Source organism: Nipponia nippon, unplaced genomic scaffold (genome assembly GCF_047370975.1).
Source record: "Nipponia nippon isolate SJK-2023a ecotype South Korea unplaced genomic scaffold, ASM4737097v1 scaffold_3, whole genome shotgun sequence".
Taxonomy (NCBI): domain Eukaryota; kingdom Metazoa; phylum Chordata; class Aves; order Pelecaniformes; family Threskiornithidae; genus Nipponia; species Nipponia nippon.
Genome location: NW_028262347.1, coordinates 94,992,138 through 95,012,627, shown reverse-complemented (window position 1 = coordinate 95,012,627; position 20,490 = coordinate 94,992,138). Strand labels below are relative to the sequence as shown.

Genomic DNA, 20,490 nt, shown 5'->3' with positions numbered 1-20,490 from the left:
TTTTGCAGGCTGAGATTGAGCTGGTGTTTCCTTCAGCATGTCTTTCTCGGCTGGAGATGTTGGGCAGACCTCGAGGTTTTGCGTAGGCACAGATGAAATTGAAGCGATGTAATGAGTGAACAGCAACTCCTGGCACACAGAGGAAGTGGAGGGGGGCCAGATGGGATTGGAGATTGTGTTTGGACTGATTGTTCTGATTTCTTCCTCACTAGGACAAAGAAGTGAACCTGGAGCAGGTCCATAGACGCATGAACAGTTTAATTGACGAAGACATAGCCCACAAGCAAATCTCTCCAGCGTCCATTGAAATCTCAGCCTTGGAGATTGGTGGCATGCAGCCCACTCAGACCCTGGAGCCGGTACGCGAATACCAGAACACGCAACTTTCTGTCACCACCTTTTTACCAGAACAGACAACTCATGGTGCCAGCAGAACACTCACAGCTGCCTCCAGCAGCAACCTGCCGCTGCCCCTGAGCAGCTCAGCCACCATGCCCTCCATACAGTGTAAACACAGGTCGCCAAATGGAGGACTATTTCGTCAGAGTCCCGTGAAAACCCCGATCCCAATGTCATTTCAGTCTGTGCCGGGGGGAGTCATTCCAGAAGCAATGGAGCCCTCACATGGAACATCCATATGATGAAAACAAACAGTAAAACAACCAGCAGAGCTTTTTAATACAAAATTTAAAAGAAACAAAAAAAAAGAAAAAAACAAACTCTTACATTTTTCTTGTATATACCTGTAAATAATGAAAGAATGAAGTGGGGTAAAAGTGTATTTTGAATATTCCCAATTTTCAAAGTCAGTAAAAAACAAAACAAAAAAAACAAAACAAAGATGTATGAATGACTTTGTAAATTTTGTTCTATATGAATAAAAAGGCAAACTACTTGTGATCGTTCTCAAGTGCCAAAGAAGACCAGTTACTGGGACTGAGGGCCGTACTTCTTTTTTCCATGGATTTCAACACTTACTCCCTTACTGTTTGGTTTTTGGTTTGTTTTTTGTTTTTAAGAGCAAAAAATTATCTGTTTCTTGCTAGAAAAGTTCACCATACTCAGATCTCTCCTTTCCCCAGAACCCTATTTTATAGTCAAGATGGCAATTCACTCGGAGAATCTAACAGCTGGTATTAGCATAACAGTAACAAATGTTTTAAATGTGAATTATAACTAAAATCCAACAAACAATAAACAGAAAAAAAGATAAATTTTTCCTTCTAACAAAGATTTAAACTTCCACACAGTTTCTAAGTTTAAGCACAGGATTATTGAATTGTGTTTTTACATGTCTGCTGCGCTGTGTGGCTCTTTTCATTTAACCTTCTGTGTTTTGTTATATATATAATATATATTATATATATATTGTATATATGACATATATTATATATATAAAAGCTTTGATACACAACAGGTTTTAGATTAAGGGGAAAGCTTTTAAGAAAAACTGATCAGCTCTTTTTTGTGTCTTGTGTACACGACTGACAATGGGGAGGAACCAATGGCTGAAAGGAGTGAGACAAGGAAGAGCTTGAACGGGCAGGAGATAACAGCATTGCAGTGACTGTGCCCTCTGGTGCCGTCTCTTTCTTTAAGATTTCAAGGAATTTGCTGCATAATGGATGTAATGCTCTCTGGTGAAGTCATATCCCTGAATGACAAGGCTAAGCTCATGACTATAAGCACAGCTCTGCTTTTTTTCCATTGATTTTGTAAAGAGAAACATTTTAATGGCCGTGTCTATAATCTTGGTAGAAATGGCTGTAAAATGCCTTTTTTTTTTATCTGTGAAACACAGAGGACAAAGATAGAGCAACACATATAGTGAATTTAATGTCTCATTCCGCAAATATTACCAGTGCAATTTCATATGACAAAAAAATCAAAACAAAACCAAAACGCATTGTTTCCTTCCCAAATAGTGGTTCTAATGCTCAAGATAACTGATCCCTGCCCCTCTCGCCCGCCCACTGTTGTTAATGGACCATCACTATCTTTCAGAATTGGGATAATTTGGTGTCTTCTCAAATGTATCCCTATAGCTAGGTTGTAATTTCCCTTTGTAGCTGGATTTCTTCACTTTATTAGAACACTGCTATTTAGAAAAGGCTGTAGGTCTTGGTGCAGCAAAATCACTGCCTGCATTAGGATGAAAAATTATGTTTGAACAGAGGTAAAAATGCATTCACATTCCAAGAAAGTCAGCAGGCAATCTGGGTCAGGTTTTTGGATAAACAAACATTCCATTGACTGCTCCTAATTTGATTTGCATAATTATGCAACAGATATATTTATGGGATAATAAAAGTCCCCAAATTTTTACATTTCTAGTTTAAGCAGTAGAGAAGAAAAGTCAAACTGTGATACAAAAACAACCTAATGGAAGAGCATATTCAGCATGCTACTTTTTAAATTAGGAATATTGATGGTGAGCTTACAGAAGGAGTACTCTTGCAGGGATTAATTTGTCTGTTGTCAAGCTGGTTCCTTGTGAAGACAGTGCAATTTTGCAGCTTGGCACAAATTGCACTATTTGCTTCAAACTAATTAAAAATGAATAATTCTCTAGTCAGTTGACTAGATTTATCCTATTTAGAGACTTGACCCACAGAAGCTTGGGATTTTTTTCTTTCTTCTTTCATCATACTTTTTCTTATCATTATCTTAACAAACCTGTGACCACAGGAAAAAATTGACATTTCTTCCCCTGATTTTTTCCGCACCTTCCATGAATACACCAGTTAGTTACGGCAGAAATAGCTGCGCAAAAAGACTATCCACGCCTAGGTATCTGTAAAGACGCTTGGGAGAAAGCATGCAACTATTTGCATTGTAAAAATCCCTCATTTTTATTACCAGTTTAAGATTTTAGCAGCTGCAGAGGAAGATGCTTCAGAAGAGGTGCAAGGAGATGCTTGTGTAGCTACAAGGGTGCAACCTGCAAGCTAGGTCTTGGCTGGAGTAGATACTCCCTCCCTAGCAGTACCAGAGCGAGGAGCCCATCACCCCTCGTCCTGAGCATCCTCCAGAGCACAGGTGGGTGAGCAGCTCACTTGGCCATCTCGGCAGCACAAGGCAATCGCCCAGCCACATCCTCCCTTCTGGACGGTGAAGAGCCGTGGTGAGCTGCTGGTGCATGGCAGCGTAGCCACTGCTGCTGGCTCTGCACCAGGGTTGTAGCAACCAAGCTTGTCAGAGGTTGTCTGAGCGGCTCCCTTGCCATTTCCCCACAAAGCACGCTATTTATTTGCTGCAGCAAAGCTCAGATCAGGGCATTGAAACCCTCCTTTACTGAGGCATTGTTGCTTTCACAAAATATATTAGATCTTTTTCATATTATAGTCTAAACCACTGTACTGAATAATTTAAACTGAACTGCATTTGTGGAATAAATTGTGAATACAGTGTATTTTGGGGATTAACTTTAACATTCTCCATACTGAGTGTTCTCCTGGCTTAGTCTTGCCATGTGCTGTAAAGTTTGGAAGTGTGGTTTAACTTATAAACAATGTTGAGTCTCACCGATTCTTATGCATAGAATATAACTCGCCTCTTTGAATGCTCTGCCGGATTACATCTAAGATGATCAGGATCTTGAAGTATCAAACCACACAGTCCTCTTTCAGAAAAGTATTTAAGCATGTATGTAAGCCCTATAGAAAGCAGCTGCTTTATGCACAGGTTGAAGTGCTTTGCTGATTAATGATGGAGTTACATGCACATCTCAAATTAAATATATGGCTAATTTTAAGCAGGTGAGTGAGTTCACCAAACTCCCTGGGACTAGTCAGTTGCTTAAAGTTAACCGTCTTGAGTGCTTTGCTGCACCAGGGTCTATACTGTGAAAGCAGGAATCCACAATGGATCTGTCACTGTCTAGTAATTATTTGTTTATATAAAAGTTAGCAAGTCATAGCTTGAGCCTGTCAACCATGACAGGAAGCTGTTAAATCTTTCATGTCGTGGTGGTTTGGTTTTAGATTATTTAAGCAAATCACCAGGTTCTCCTTGAACATAAACAATGTTTCTTTCCCCATAACTTTCAGTTTTCAAAGTAAATGCAGAATGTATGATTTCCATATTCTGTCTCCTGTTTTATATTTATATCTTCATTTTGACAGATCAAAGCATTCACTTTCTATAGAATATTTATTCACCACACACTCATGCATATATGTACACGTGTGCAGTTACTCAGAGAAGTGAGAAATATAATTTCCATGTGATGTAAATGAGCATAAGCTCAAAGCTCTCACAGAACTGTGCTTATTTACACCACCTGCAGATTTGACGCTTCACTTTTAATATCCAGCAAGTTGAAGTAGGAAAACTGCAGAAATTCCTGAAAATTTTGAAGACCAAACTGTGCCCTTGATTTTTGCATGGAACTTCCCCGAGCGTGCTTAAAATAAGGAATAATGTATAAATCCCAAATATTCCAGCTTCTCCAGGATGTTTACATTGCAAAGGTGGTTGTACATGAAATGGAAATCGAGTGCCTATACCTTCCTTTTATCATGCTTTTTTGCTGATGAACTTTCGCGAAAGTGACATCTGTGGCACAGCACTTGTAGTGCGTCTTGTTCTATTGATCCATTAGTTTAGAAATGACTTTATTTTCATACAAAAATGTGACTTCGTTTCTTCTATTTGCTTGCAATCCATGGGCAATCTGCTTGCAATCTGAAGAATGCATTGCTCTTATTTCTTAGTATGTCATGTTTTCCTATTGCAATGGAGAAAAGAGTAATTGTGCTTTTTAATTTCAGAGTTGAAACTTGATAGAACGTTTTTATGCTGAGTTACAACTACACGTGTGCAATATTTGTCTCGCAAAGTGAAATTCCCAATATCTGCCTTGCTTTGATAACCATTGCTGCACTGTAGATGAAGTCTCAGCAAAACAACTCTCTTTCTCTTAGCCTGCTGATAGAATAAAACACTTAAACCTGGGTTCTCACCTGTGTAAATCAGCATCCCTCCAGTGAAAAGGTCAAGCATACTGAGTTTTTCAGTAGGTGAAGGTTTGGCTCTTAATATTGGACTTGAGAGTACTGCTTCCTGTAAACTTGTATTCAACAATAGCTCTGAAGAGGAAAATGTTTTGAGAGTCTTAAAAATGAACCTGAAAGAGGAACATCTGTTACTATTTTGAACACTTAACATGGATTTGAATTTAAACTGTATGCTGAAATAGCTTAGAGAACAAATTTCTTCGTAAAATCTGTTCAAATTTAGGTACACCTCTCCTCTAAGAAAGGTTAAAAGCTGTTGGCTTGGTGGCAAGTGGAGCATTCCTTTCAGAGGAAGTCATGTTACTGGGGCAGTACAGCAACCACAGTGCTCAGCCTGTTTTATTTCATTTTATTTTGCTTTACTGACTTGAACTTACATTGTGAGCACCTAAAGAATGACACAGATCTAAACACAACACATTTTGGGGACCCTGTTGGAAATTTCCCAAAGAATCCCCATCCTTTGGCAACCCTGGGAAAGGCAAGGAGAATGTTAGAAGAAAACTCTGAAGAGAAGCAAAATTAAAGGTAAAAATGAACATGTGGTGAAGGGGGAGGGAGAAAAGGGTGGTTACAACTTACATGTCTAGCAAAGCTATATTACTTGTATGAGAAGCCTCAATTCCATCATACAAGCAGTTGCCTCAGTTAATTACTATTTTTCTTAATTTTTAGGAAACCAATAAACACAGCATTTGTTCTAACAGAATCAGTTGTTATATTGTTTAAGAGTGGGAATTATTTGTTTGGTGATGCCAGTTTTTTGGCTTGATTCTCACTCAGCTGGGGAAAATCAGCTTCAATCAGTGATTTTCACCTAAACCAGCTGTGGGCTGTTTGCTGCATGACACTCCTGATGGCTGTTTAGGTCTGCAGCTGGGAAAAATCAGCCTTGCTCAGCTACCCATAAACCTCTCACTTCTCTGGTTTTGGGTAAAAGTTAAGGCTTAGCTGTATATGACTCTGGATTCCTGGATAAGGATGGTGTTTTGCTAGCGTTCGTGTTGGAGGGAAGTAGCACAGAAACTTGGCTTCTTCAAGCTTGCAAGGTAACTGATAACAGAAGCAAGTAATGTATAAGGCTTCAGTCTCTTACTGAGTTTTATTTTCTCCTAAGTTTACAGTCAGGCTTATTAGAGGGATTTTTTTTTTTTTTTCAACTGCACACTTACAGGGTACTACTTAAATTACTTTCTTTTTTTCCCCATTTGAATTGATATCAGATAGCTTGCTTAGAAATTAATTAATGCTGGTAGTAGCTTTATGTCATGTTGTAAGGGAGCACTAGTATAAGAAAGTTGTTTTGTCTTTTTTTTATTCCTTTTCTTATACATTTTATTGGAAGATGTCTTATCTCTCAGTAACTGTTCAGTTCTTTTGTTGCAATTATAAAGCTCTGTAGTTTTGAGGGTGTCAAGGTTTCCATCTGTTTTGGTCTCTACGTAATGTAAGCAGGGGAAAATAAGTCCTCACAATCGTAGATAAATACAGACATGGAAAGTAGCAGGGTAGGGGAAAAAAAAAACTTGAACAAAAAGGAAAAAAATGTTTGCAGGTCTTGCCAAAGCTTCAACTCCTTGGATGACTGGCTGGGACAGAAAATGGATTCTAAGTAATATGTTACATGTGACTGGCTGTACTGTAGAAATTATCTGAAGTGTTTCTCAGTGGGAAACCACAAATCACAGTTCAATATGCCCCCAAGTTGTTTTCAAGATAAAGGATGTTTTTTATTATCAATTGTTTTGTTATAATGTCATAACTGAAGCTGTATGTGAAGGGATATGGAACCAGAGGTTTTAAAACAGCTTTAGTTAATTATCAGACTGCTTTTAGACTCTGATTCTAAAAAGTCACTCACTCATTAAAGGAAATATCTTTGAGATTTTCTATATTTCAATATTTTTCTTAATTTCTTTCCCTCTTGTAAAATGGATGTATTTGTTTTCTGATGGAATTATTTTCGAAGTGATTAAGTATAGCACAAAGGAGCCCAGCACTTCAGGTGATAATTGCAGCTAAAAGAACAAAAGAGCATGCAACCATAACAATGAACTGTGAAGAAAAGAGATCCCAGATTTATGTATTTTTTTTCTATATATCAGCAGAAAAAGCCTTGACTTCTGTTTAATGTACTTTTTATATGATTTATATTGGATTAATCCTATCAAATTAAATACTTACCAGAAGCAAAATATTCCAGCCCACCAAAGTGCTGAAATGCGTATTTGCAAATAAATCTAAGCAGACACTGGAAATGTTTCCCTGTCTTATATAGAAAGCATCATTTTGATCTGCTGAAGTGGGTATACTTATCGGTTAAAGATCTAAAGGACATAAGCATTTGGTAGCGCTGTCCTGCACCCAGGCTTATCGTGCCCAGGGCTCGTGACGTAGCGTAGTGTCCCGCAGTCATCAGTAGCCACACCAGCAGCACAGGGAAATGGGGATAAGATTAGGTTTGGGAATTACTTCTTCATCCTGAGACAGAGAGTTCTCACCCGTAAATAAACCTGGGATGACACTAGGTGAAAATCTTTATCTGCAGTCACAGACCTTTTTTCATCTTGGTAAGCATCCCAGAGGACTGAGCTCATCCCTGCTTGCTGGCTGGTGCCCCCAGCAGAAGGGACAGGCGTGTCCCTCTCTGGGTGAACAGAGGGATGTGTCCATGTGTGCTGTCACGTGGGTTTTGTCCATCCACCAGGGTGCTGTTTTCCAGTGTTGGCTACGTTGCTGCTGTTGGGTGGATAACGTGTGACAGGAGAAACTCTCCTGAGAAGCGTTGGGTGTAAGCAGGTATAGCGTTTACAAGCTGTTGAAGATGAGTAGTTCCTGCATTTCAGGTGCCATTTACGAGCTGGGCAGGAAAATATATTGCAATATTTTTCTTGATTCTAAAGCCAGCTTGAATTATGGTGAGAACCAACTTCCAGTATAGCAGCCACTAACGTGGCAGTAGAGCCCATGGCTCAGCATGTGCCCTGCAGGGACCCTGAGCCGATGGCAAAGTGAGTGTGGAGTGAGGCATTTGGTAGTGTTTGCTGTGAGCTTCCTGGAAAGCTTGTGCCTGCTGCAGTGGGGGTGGAGGAGCACAGGAGAGCCCCAGAGCAGCAGCGGGAGGGGGAGCTGCTGGGGAAGGGAGATGCGAGGCAACCCCAGAGAGCCGGGGCAGTAGCTGGGGGGGCCGAAGGTCTCCGGAGAGGAGTGCTGATAGTGTAGGGAAGGTGCTGGAGCAGGAATTACCCCTCAGCAAGGGCTGGTGAGGCTTGGAAATAAAATGGGGAAAATGCTGTACCAGAGTATGAATACCCACTGCGGTATGAAGTGTTGATGTGGAGGTTGCTGGATGCCACTGTCATAAAGGTTTCCTAAAATCCACATGGTGCTAAATGGGGAAACTTGGGTCAGACTGATCCTGGCACCTGGAGAGAACAAATAGCGATCGTATTGGGCTGTGCAGCTAGGGCTGCGAGTTGCTGGTTTAAGTCCATGCTGCTTGATTTCCCTTCCTGTTCTGTGTCTGTAGATCGGCTCACTCATCTCTTCTGGGCTTGGATTACTTGTGCAACGTTTACCCAACTCTTTGACAGGGGGAATGTGCTTTTACAACACAAGAACAGTTTCCTCTTGCGCCTTTGCATTCCTGGCTTTGTCATGTCAAAATGTCAGGCAGAAAAACATATGCTTTCAAATGGAGTTTCTGCAAACCATTTGGATCAATAAGGACTGTCTGTCTGCATATTTGTAACATCTGCCACGGAGGAATATGAAGCTCTATCAATTCAGTGGCTTAGTAAGCCATATTTTACTCCAGACTCTAGCTTGTTTATATTCAGTGACAGGAAAAAAATCCGTGCTCTGGGCACTGCAGAAGTCTATTTTAAAGCAAGTCCTTTCTGCTTTTTAGAAAGTAGATGTCTCATCTTTTGCATGCAGCAAATACAAGCCATCCTGACATGCTGGCATATTAATCCACAGATGTGTCACTCTGAGCTCCTGACACCTCAATGCAGCTGCTGATCATCCCTGATCTGCTCCGAAGGCTGGTGCAGGTGATGACTTTGAGTATTCTGAGGCAGCATCTGAAAAAGTGCCAGGGTGTTGGGAGGAGAAACCACCTGTCTGTGGACAGCAAGAGGGGTTTGGTGTGGGGTGGGAGGGAGTGTCTGGCCACAGCCCGTGGGAGCAACAAAGGCGAAGGCTCCCCCGTGGGGAGATTTGGAGGATGAGGTACACCTCTAAGGGCTGAAATATCACAGCCAGAAAATGGTGGTGGAGCACAGTGATAGGAGAGAGATCTGAAAAATAGGGAGAGATGGTACCAAGGCATGGGGCAGGTTAACAGCTTGCTTGGCCCCAGAGCAAAGCTGCTGAAGTGGTGTAGGTATGTTGCCATGAGAAACCGTGAGGTTGCAAAAGAAGCATCCTACAGTGCCAGCTTGGATACTGAGCAGCTGGGCAAGTCCCAGACCGTTCGTTATAAAGCCTACTTAGTTCCACAGTATTAAGTGCCATGAAAAGTGTATTAAACCTTTTATTAAGAACTCAAACAGCAGACAGTGAAAGCATGCAAAATGTAGAGTGTTAAATTAGACCATCAATTTAATTATTCTTTCTCACTTAATCCCTTTACCTGTGTGACTTGTTAAAGGGAAACCCTTCTCTGCCGTTTGGGAAGGAACTGCAGAAGACAGCAGCAGTCCTCTGGGAGGGAGGGGAATTGGGGAAAGCCGTCGCACAGGAGTGGAGGCCGCCTCTGTTTGCAAGAGGCAGACTTGAGTTTCAGCAGGTCTAATGCATGAGCAGAGAGTGAGAGGAGATGGCCATGATGGAGGAGGCAAAGTTAGTCAGCCGTGCAGACCCTGGCTTTCCAATTCACTGTGGGTGGGGCAAGGCGTGGTGCCAGCAGCCAGAAATTACACCACTCTTGAACTGAGGTCTTGGGGGTTTAGTTTTACCTGAAGGTGGGGAATGGAAAGTAGTTCTGCTACAATGCTCAGGCTGTGTCAGCAGCACCCTTCGGCGTGTGCTGGTGCCTTGAGCAGTGCTGCTGCAGGCTGGCAGGAACAGGCTCAACACCAGCCACTTCAGGGCTGACAGCTGGTTTACTTCAGTGGCTGTGACTTTGTCTTTCTGGCTTGACCTTAAACTTATAAAGAAGCATTAAGAAAAGAAGATAGATTTAAAAAAAAAAAAAAATTATATTTCAGTAAAGCCTAAGGGAAAATTCTAGCTTTGTCCTCACCAATAAAGTGCTTATTTTCTCAAAGAGAAAAGCTGCTGTATATGTGGCATTTGATGAGCAGATAAAATAATAACGTATTAAGAGAGAAAAAAAAAAAAGCAACAACAAAAAAATGTCCTGCTCTGAAGTTTCCAATGCTTCTGGAGTTTTTTGGGTTTTTTTTTTTGCATTGGAATATATAGTTCAACATTTTCTTGAGTTGAATTTTGATCAAAGCTTACATTGAAACTGAGGGTCTGTAATTCATCTAGCTGGGAAATGCATAGGATTTTGTGTTTAAATTAGCTGGTCAGTATTACACAAATACCAGCAAAAGTCAAAAATGAGTACTCAGTGAGTTAAAATTAAAAGTATTCATAGTTATTAAAGAAACATTAAAATTTCATTTTGTTTTTAAAAGTAGTAATTAATTGGAAATAATTAGCATTAAATTACTCACCTGGCTTTAGTTATGATGGGTTTATTAAGTCATTATTGAGAGACTGAATGGTGGCACATGTTGATTATGTTTAGATGTCACTTGTCTTTTTTTTCAAGTGCTAGAAAGAAATAGCTCAAGTCTTCTGACAGACAAAAGAAAAGGTAAAGATTGATGCTATGATTGAGTCTAAGACATTTAAAGTCTCCAAACTATTAAATTTCAATGGGAGTTATAAGCTGAACTCCACAGAACCCCTTTGATAGTCCTTGATCAAAGTAGAAGTCAGCTCACTATTATTTTGTGCATGTCATGTCAGATGCATGGATGGAAATTTCAAAGCTGTTTCACTATTTTGGATGATTAATTCAAACCCATACGCTAATATTTGTGGAAGGGTGTTTTGTCTTGTTTTTTTACTTTGATCAGTTTTGAAACTTTCATTATTTTGAATATGTTTCCATCTTAATAGTTGAAAAACTTCAGAAAACAAGTTTTGCATTCTTCTGCCAGCAGAGGAGAATACTGAAAAGAAGACTTTAAATTGCAGTTGTTAACCAAGACACCCAAAGCACCTGCCATTTTGTTTTGTCTGTGGGCAGAGCTTCATGCTGTGGGGTCTTTGATCATCTGCTGGGATCCTCTCTGTTGTGGTCCTGCAGATAATATAGAAATAGACATGTATTTGTGGAATTCTGATGATGTAAAAGGTTTCAGATTCATCAAATCTCAAATACTTAATGTTTACTTATGCTGGCCTTCCATTAGATAGCCTGTATAACCCACCTTTGTGGGTCATATGGACTTTAAGTCTCATGAAAGGATCCAACTGTTCAAAAATAAAAACAATGCAGAAATCTTTCAGCACTGTAAACAGACATTACTTCACTCCTAATGTTGCATAGAGACAGAAAGTACATTTCAAGGACTATTAATGCAGAAGCCATTAAATAAAGCAAGTAAATATTGCTTATATTCTATTAATGCTAATGTTGTTTGTATTTTTCAGTCTCCTTTGGTTAATTTAGCTCAATAATTCATGCAGCATTTGCTGTTATATATATTTTTAAAAAGAGATTATATTTCTTAGCATGTAAACACAAAGGCAATGTTACCTCTTGTGATGGGAGTAGGAAGGAATATTTATTTTTATCTGTATTTGCTGTATTACAGCTCTCGTTCAAAGCTCAATAATTTTAAAGGCACAAAGAATTGTCTTGTGCAAGTGAATCATTCTGGCTGAAAAACTGAAAGCATTTTTGAGGAATTGGGCACAAAATAGGGTCCTTCTGCCTGCCTGCAAACCTTGAAATTAAAATGTTTTGTTATTCTCTTTAGGTAGATTTTTATTTTTGCTGTAAACTGTGTTTGAAATGTCTTTTTTTCTTCTCGGCAGGGAAGAGACAAAATGTGCAATGTTTCTCTGGCTTTCCTTTGCATGTTTACCTTTAAGGTTGTTGTGATACACGTGGCATATGTAGTTTTGGGGTTTTTTTGGGGGGGGGGGGAGGGCGGCGAAGGGTGGTGTTTGTATGGGTTGGGATTTTTGTTGTTTGTTTGTGCGTTGTGTGGGTGTATTGTTGAGATGAAGAAGAATGATGTCCCAAGGAAAATGGTTCCAAGGTCTCAGCCTTAACACCAGGGAATTACTTGCTGTCTAGCAGACTCTTGTATTTCTAGCTGTCATCTTTGTGGCTAAGTCATAATCTCTTCTTCTAACTCAAACTTCCCAGAGAACCAAAAATTTTGATCTATTGCTGTGGCTGGTGTAAATAAGGATAAGTTTCTGTGAAATGTGATCTATCACATAGTGCCTAATTATGTCACCTCGAGGCTTGACCCCTCTTCACTGAGACAGGCACAGTTAGCAATTTTCTCAGATTTCCAAACCAGAATAAAAAAACCCATCTGGTTATAATTGAAGGAAAGGCAAAGCAGTGGGAAAGAGAAGCATTCAACTCATCCCAGTGCTATGGTGTACTGTATTCCTACACATCAGGCATGACTCCTTACTGAGCTGGCAAATGGATAATGACTTATTTGTAAGCAAGATTTGCTGGAGCTGGAGGTCTGTTTTATTGCCCCAGGAAGATGAGATTTTTAACTAGTCTTTTGTCCTTCCCGTGTGCTTCAACAGTCCTAACTGTAGATATCGAGGAGAGCTTATGAATGCTTTCTCATTGCTCCTTGCTCCTCCTTTTGGGACTCGCCTGCATGAAAACCCTTTTGCTTCCTGAAGGAATGGTCCACTCTGCGTTTGACATAGCTCACATAAACAATATTTCGTCCACTGGACTGACCTGTTTATTTGTTGGGTTTTTTGTTTGTTTTGTGTGGTTTTTTTTTTTTCTTTTCATGGAGTAACTTGGGAACTTAGAAATAGCTATCTTCTTGCTGGCTGATGTACACTTGTGCAGCTGAGGGAGAGGAAAAACAAGGCGGGGGGGGATCAGCAGACAATGGTAAGTAAAATCCTTTTAAAATCTGAGTTCCTATGTCTGGGGATAATTCTGTTTAGCTAGTAAAGATTTGAAACTTTGTGCCTTGAATACAATATATTAACAGTTTTATGTTAAAATAGTCACCATTGTGAGCAAGAAGATTTCTCAACTTGGCCTATATTTATCCTTGAGGTTGGTTTTGTTACCTGCTGTACTGGCTGCTTTTCTGTATTTCCCTGGCGCCTGTCACCGGAGCCTCTCCAGCAGCAGAGCACAGACTTGCCCTCATGCATTGCGTAGAGTCAGTGCTGGATGAAGTGCTTAGCTAAGTAAGTTGTCAGGCTTCAAGACGTAGCAATTGCTGCTTTATTTTCTTTTTTTTTTCTTTCTTTTTTTCCTCTTAGTAAGTTATCTTCTCGGCCATCACACAGTACCCTTTATTTTGAACACCACCACTGGCAAACCGAGTCCAAGGTGGAAACTTGGGGGTGTCTGAGCAGAGGCTTGGCCCTAGCTGTAACTCTTCAGGACTGACTTGTGCCTGGGTGCTCACTGCCCTCTGCCCCAGACAGGCACTCGCCTCCCCAGCCCTGGAGCAGAAGCATTTGTGGTCTGATATCTACCAAATCTCCATGTTTCATGTTCTGCACGCTCTCTCTCATTTAGGCACTATCATAGAATTATAGAATGCTTTGGGATGGAAGGGACCTTTAAAGGTCATCTAGTCCCTGCAACAAGCAGGGACATCTTCAACTATATCAGGTTGCTCAGAGCCCCATACAGCCTGACCTTGAATGGTTCCAGGGACTGGGGCATATACCACCTCTCTGGGCAACCCGTTCCAGTGTTTCACCACCCTCATCGTGAAAAACTTTTTCCTTGTGTTCAGTCTAAATCTACCCTCCTTTAGTTGAAAACCATTACCCCCTGTCCTATTGCAGCAGGCCCTACTAAAAAGTTTGTCCCCATCTCTCTTGTAGGCCCCCTTCAAGTACTGGAAGGCTGCAATAAGGTCTCCCCACAGCCTTCTCTTCTCCAGGCTGAACAACCTCAACTCTTTCAGCATTTCCTCATAGGAGAGGTGTTCTACCCCTCTGATCATTTTTGTGGCCCTCCTCTGGACCTGCTCCAACAGGTCCATGTCTTTCCTGTGTCAAGGGCTCCAGAGCTGGACATGGTACTCCAGGTGGGGTCTCACAAGAGCAGAGTAGACAGACAGAATCACCTCTCTCTACCTGCTGGCCACGCTTCTTTTGATGCAGCCCAGGATATGTTTGGCTTTCTGGTCTGCAAGAGCACATTGCTGGCTCATGTCCAGCTTTTCATCTACTAGTACCCCCAAGCCCTTCTCGGCAGGGCTGCACACAATCCCTCCATCCCCCCGAGCCTGTACTGATACCAGGGATTGCCCTGACCCAGGTGCAGGACCTTACACTTGGCCTTGTTCAACCTCATGAGGTTCACACAGGCTGACTTCTCAACCTTGTCCAGGTCCCTCTGGATGACATCCTGTCCCTCAGGTGTGTCCCTGCAGGTGCAGAAGAGATTACAATTGTGTTGGGTCATCCAATATTGATCCCATCTGTGAATGCTTCAGTATTCAGCCTGTTACAGAGGATGGGCAATCAGCTCCTGCCAGCTTTTGAGGAGAGAAGGATGGTTTGAATCTTCATCTACTATCCATAATCTAAATGCTTTAATCTTGATATATAATTTTTTCTGCTTTTTAGATATTATCATAGGCAATTACAAGATGTGAATGAAGTCACAGGTCAGGTAGAGATCTCTGTGTTAGCAAGTACATGTGCATCATAACTCAGCCTTGTTTGAACCTGTGGATTTGTTTTATACTGGGTAGCTCAATTTGCATGTGTGAAATGCCTAAGTTTTACTTGTGTGACCTTATTAATTGTTTGGCTTTTACATGTAAATTGGTTCTATGTCAGCCAAATACTACCTTAATTAGAAAACAAAATACGCAGCCTAGCACCTAATGTTTCCATTAGCTTGTTTAAATAGTCTGTAGATTTGGAGTTGGGCCAATTTGTTTATTCAAAGTGTATTTTTAATTGGATTATTGGTACATAATAATTGATATATCACTGATCCATTATTAAAATATAGATGTGTTTGAAAGTGTTCTGACACATCCTAGTGGAGTTTGAGATATTTACTCCTACACAGCAATATAGGCCTTTCTTCTTTCAATGCTAAATAATAAAACCCAAGTCGTTTGATGATATATTTAATATATACCTCCCTTTGTCAAAAATAGTCGTCTTTTGCTCATATTTGAGATGTAGCTTTTTTATGTGTAAAGAAGGCTATTGTTTTCCTCTAAACCTTCAGAGTGGATATCCCCATTTTTGAAGTAGGAAACTGAAATAAGTACTTTTTTTGGTCAGAAAGATAGGAAATAGTGTTTTTTTTTTTTTTTCTTGGAGTACACTTCCTTTGAAAACTGACCAATTGTTTCCACTTTTATTTTTTATCTTTTAGTCGGGTGTAAAGAGAGAAGTTGCTAAAAGATAAATTCATTCTTAATCCAAGAAAAGATCTCTTGCTATCTCTACTGAGTTGCACTAAGAAGCACTTTTGAGGAACAGCTTCAAATGTTTTTTTGAAAATACACCTTTATTATGTCAACTGGGTCATTCTTTGTGACCCTTTCAAAAGGAGAATAGATTTGAGAAGCATAGCCTTTCCCTTCTGAAAAGGCACCGTGGTTAGTGTGGGGTTTTTTTGTCTGCCCCCACCCTGCCCACCACCACCCCTACACAGGCTTGTTTTTGTATAAACCCTGCGGCATGGGCTGTACATAGTAATTTGGGAGGAGGGAACTAGAAAAAGAGCAAGACCCGAGCGTTGCCCTACTCAGCTGTGGCTTCCCCGGCAGCTTGCAGCGGGGCTGCTGTCTCTGAGACCCCTTAGGTGCCTGCAGAGCTGCATGGCCGAGAGTGTGCGGAGGGTGTGCTGGCTGTGCTCCTGCCCAGTCCTGTGGGAGCTGCACTGGCTCGTGTTCACCTCTGTCATGATGTTACGTGCTCCTGGACATGCCTGTCTCTGGTCAGCTCAGTAATGGCCTGAAGTCTATGCTGATTAAGGGTAAATGACTAACAAACAAAAACATTGGACGGGATCCTCCTTGCTCAGTCCAGCTGTACATCACTGTGAGTCCATCGCTTTACTCTCAGCCTTTTCCTGGCTGTAGACATCTCCCACCCCATTAAGCCTCTGCCTGTGCTCAGTTACCATCCTTTGAACCAACTGTGTTAGCGGATGCTTTGGAGGTTTCTGGTCCGAAGGACTTGCTAGCTCAGACCCAAGCTGGTCTCTCTGTGAGAGGTGGCTTCTTTCTCAAATCCCTTTTCTCTGTGTTCTTGTTTGGAAGGATGTAATCATGCCCTGTCACTCAGAGCTGCTCTGTATTTTGGGGAGAGTAATGACATTTCACCACACTTCTCTTCTTGAGTGATGTGCTGAATATTTTTTTTTTTTTTTTAGTAAAGTTCATGATAAAGATAAAACTGTTTTAAGCAGGCACTGGTTTCGAGTAACTGTTACTTGCCCAGCCAGAATCAGATGGATTTGTGGTGGTGGCAGCTGTATAAATTTGTCAGCCTAGTTGAAGTCCTTACAGAAGATTTTCATAGCTCTTCTCCCAGAGAGATGAGAGGAATGTGTGCTAAGGACTGGAGCCTGAGACTGCAGTGTTGCATGCTCTCCCCAGTACAGTATTTAAACCCCAAACCAAAGTCTGAAAGTTTGGGTTGCACAACTTTGAGCTAAAGATAAGCCTATGTAACTGGGGAGAAAATGGATTTGTTTTGTGTGACTTCAGTGACTGTTATGTTGATGTTTATCTGTATGCTTTTAAAAACAAAAGAAGCCGGGGGGGGGGGGGGGGGAGGGACATGACACGGGGGTGACATGCTGTTTTACTGCTAGATGGAGGTTCCCCCTCAGGAGCATGCAAGGGTAATGATCCTTCTGTGTCCCTGTGAGTTTCCAGCTGGGATCTGAACTGCACCTCGCTTTGCATTGCTGAGTCAAGAGTGACCAAGGGTACCGAGGCAGAGAAAATGACATGCAGCCCATCTGTCCCTCACTGGTCGTCTTGTGGAAAGAATTTTTGTCAGATGCTGTTGAAAATTTGAGAAGGCTAGAAAGTGTTTTTGTTGTCCTTTTAGGCTGCTTAGATTTGAAGATTCTTCCTCTTCCTATCTTGCATATCTTGCAAACTTTTTAGCTATTGACACTAACTGCATGTCTAGATCCTTTCAACATTTCCTTTGTTAATCTGAAATCTTAAATGATTTGTGGGTTTAGCGTAAACCCTTTGTTTCCAGTTCCTAGGCAAAATGTTTTTATTTGTACTAATATCTAATCAGAGGAATGAAACCTCTTTTCTTTAATGACACTTGTTGCTGAAGACTCACTGCCCCTGCCTGCAAAGCAGTATTTCTGATGGAAAATGAAACATTTTTAGTCATATATAATGACAAGTTCATTCCAGAATATCAGAAATTATCCTCTGCAGTATTGCCTCTCTTGCTCACCAAAGTTACCAGATTCTTGTAGTTTGAGGCATGTCTGAAATGCTTACCCTGCTGTAAAGGTTAACGATGGAGGAGTTGGAGCTGGGGTCCATCTTCCACTCACAATGAAAAACCAAAATGCCACCTCCATAGCTTGTTAACTCCTGTAACCTCCTTGTCCTGGCCAGGATAGTCATTGCCCTATCTGCCACATGGTTTAACTCAGGTTTCCTTCAGCTAGTAGCAGTTCGTAGCTGTTGCCTTCTCTATCCCAGTGCAGCTCTCTAAAAGCTGAAGCCGTCTGTCTGTACACTGAGCACCCACGGTTACAAACTACTTGGTTGCGTCTCAAAGCAAGAAACCCTTTCCCTGTTTGAGATGACAGGTCAATCACTGTCACTGTGGTTCTTGCAATCATAATAATCATTATGGGTGTCACAATTAGAATATGGCAAAGGTGATGTCCTGGTCACTATTAAGTCATCATGGAAGCTCACTGTTAATGGAGATAGATATCTATCTATATAAAAAAAAAAAGTATTTTTGGAGTGATCTTGCTGAACAGATTTCTGTGTTGGCTGTGAAATCTGAGGTTTATAGGATTCAGAGCCACAATCGAGGCACTTTCAGAGGGTGGGAACTGTAGGAAAGTACAGCCATCCTGCACGTACAGATAGCCAGTACAGTAATATGAGTTATCATGGTTCTTAAACATGAAAAAGCTTCTCTGTAGAAGGAGCAAAAGTGCCCTGGAGGGACAAATAGAGGTTTTGGCTCTTACCTCAGAAGGTGAAAGAATGAAAATGTACCTGACACAGCTTTTGTTCACATATGGCATGGATTCACTTATTCTTTTATCTGTAGTAGTGCCAATGGTCAATTTGAATCCTAGATCATTTAAGAGTAAGGAAAGCCTCAGCAGCAACATCTCTAATTCAGCTTGGTATTTCTGGAGGAAACTATCTTTTTTGCAAGAAACTTACTTCCTGGAGAAGGGAGCAATTAATACCTGATACTCTGCTTACATTCCCAGATACTACTATTCTTGTTATAACATTGCGTAAGCAATTTAGGATTTAAAAAAAAAAAAAAAAAATCACACCAGGGTAATGCAGAAGAACAGATACAGTCAGTAGTGAGTAAGGCCACCAGCATGTTTTGGAAATGTAGGGGCAAAAGACAGGGTAGTTTTCTTTCCTGGAGAAAAAATTATCAACTCTCTGCCTTTATCAATCACTTATTTTCTCTGGAAGCAAAAAGACTCCCGACAATCTTGGATCTCTCTCTGGAAGCTCCTATGCCTGTTCTTCAGCCAGGATTTACAGTCCTTGGTAGATTCCCAGCACCAGTGTGCTGTTTCTTAAATGAATCTTAAAGGGCTCATTTCCTTAGTTATATTCCCATTTTATTTAATTACACTTCCTGAAGAGAAGCCATTCTATTTTATGTTTAACACTGCTGTCTGCATAGGATGTGAGAGGCAGATAGAGCTGGTAAAAATCTACGGCAATGAAGCTTTTTGTGACAGTAATGAACCTGTGACCATACCACCATAATATCTGGAAAATACATTTCTCCAGCGTTATTTTATTTGGTTTTGTTCTTTGAAGATTTCAAGCAAAGCATTTTATAGAAATTATTTATTAAAAAAAATTTTTAGACAGTAATGCTTTTTTTTTTTAAGGTTATACTTGCTGCAAAATTTCTTTGTCTGAAAAGCTTGAAATGATTTCATTGTAGCTGAAATAAATCTTTCTGTGAATCTGAAGGGGGATTTAGTGTTTACTCCAAGAGAGACTGGTTTTAACTTTTTATTGCCAGTAAGCAGGCCGGTTAAAGGGAAGATAACTGATCTTTGATGTGTATGACCTCCAGGTCCCTCAGATACAGACCCTTCTGTCTGAGTAGGGATTCAGTGTGAGAGGAAGGGTGAGAGAAAGCAGAAGTCTTTCTTCCTATTTCTGAAATGCCCCATTACGACTTTTGCAACTATTCTGTCCCCCTTTCTCTAAGGTGGTAGCTTAGCCCTCTCTGCAAGTTAGTACTACTGCTTCCCTGGTTTCTTAAGTGTGTCTCAGCTGGTATACAAAGGCAAGCTGAGTGCAATAAACCCATTAGACTTTCATCTTTTTAGCCAGGTCAAAGGATTGATATATAGACCATCACTATGCATTGCTGCTGTGATATGTAAAAGTGGTTGAAAACTAGAGGTAAAAAGATTAAATTGGTTGCGTGGCTGTAGCAGTTGATATCAAAGAGTAAAAGACAAAAGAAGCGACAAAACCGTGGTCTTTACCACTCTGATAGCTTTTTCTGCAGCCTCCCCACCAGCGCATGCTCTTGCTTAATCTCAGACCTAACTGATATTGATCAACAAAATTGCTTTTCAAGGTCATTGCTCTGGACAGAGCCTTGCACTAGAGATAAGCAGCACCTCCTTCGCAGGCAGAGCGATGCCCCAGATAGGCTGTGAGAACCGCTCCTCTGGCAGCTGCGGAGGCTGTGACCTGCCTTGACAATGCCGGAGGCTCCTGAGGGTTGTTCAGATCACCCAAATGCTGTCTGAGGGCAGTGTGGCCCCGTGGTTTTGTTAATTTGAGCTGTGTGGAGTAACCCAGTAACCCAAGCTTTATCTGAATTTAAAGGGACCATTCTGACTTTTTTTGTGAGTTATTTTTTTGTCTGTGTTTATTTTCAAGGTGAGATTCTGAGGGTGTGTTTGGTTTTTTACTGTACATGAACTACTTGATCTTTCAATTCATAATCAAAAGATTTTCTTTCTAAAGTTTTACAAGTTTAGTGAAGAATGTTTAAAATGAATGGTGTC

General features: G+C 40.9%; 1 protein-coding gene and 1 long non-coding RNA gene across 5 annotated transcripts in view; both read left to right on the top strand.

Annotated features, from left to right (window-relative positions):
• The window catches only part of GRID1 (glutamate ionotropic receptor delta type subunit 1), a 542,571-nt gene extending 541,666 nt beyond the window's left edge, over nt 1-905 (top strand). For all 4 annotated transcript variants that reach the window (XM_009465956.2, XM_087766071.1, XM_087766069.1 and 1 more), the window contains one exon: nt 213-905. In XM_009465956.2, the coding sequence (XP_009464231.1) occupies nt 213-641 (429 nt within the window). In that variant the 3' untranslated portion in view covers nt 642-905. The remainder of the gene's footprint in view (nt 1-212) is intronic.
• Nucleotides 906-1,424: 519 nt separating this feature from the next.
• The window catches only part of LOC148054776 (uncharacterized), a 100,756-nt gene continuing 81,690 nt past the window's right edge, over nt 1,425-20,490 (top strand). The window contains exon 1 of the long non-coding RNA XR_015706521.1: nt 1,425-6,067. This is a non-coding gene — a long non-coding RNA (uncharacterized LOC148054776). The remainder of the gene's footprint in view (nt 6,068-20,490) is intronic.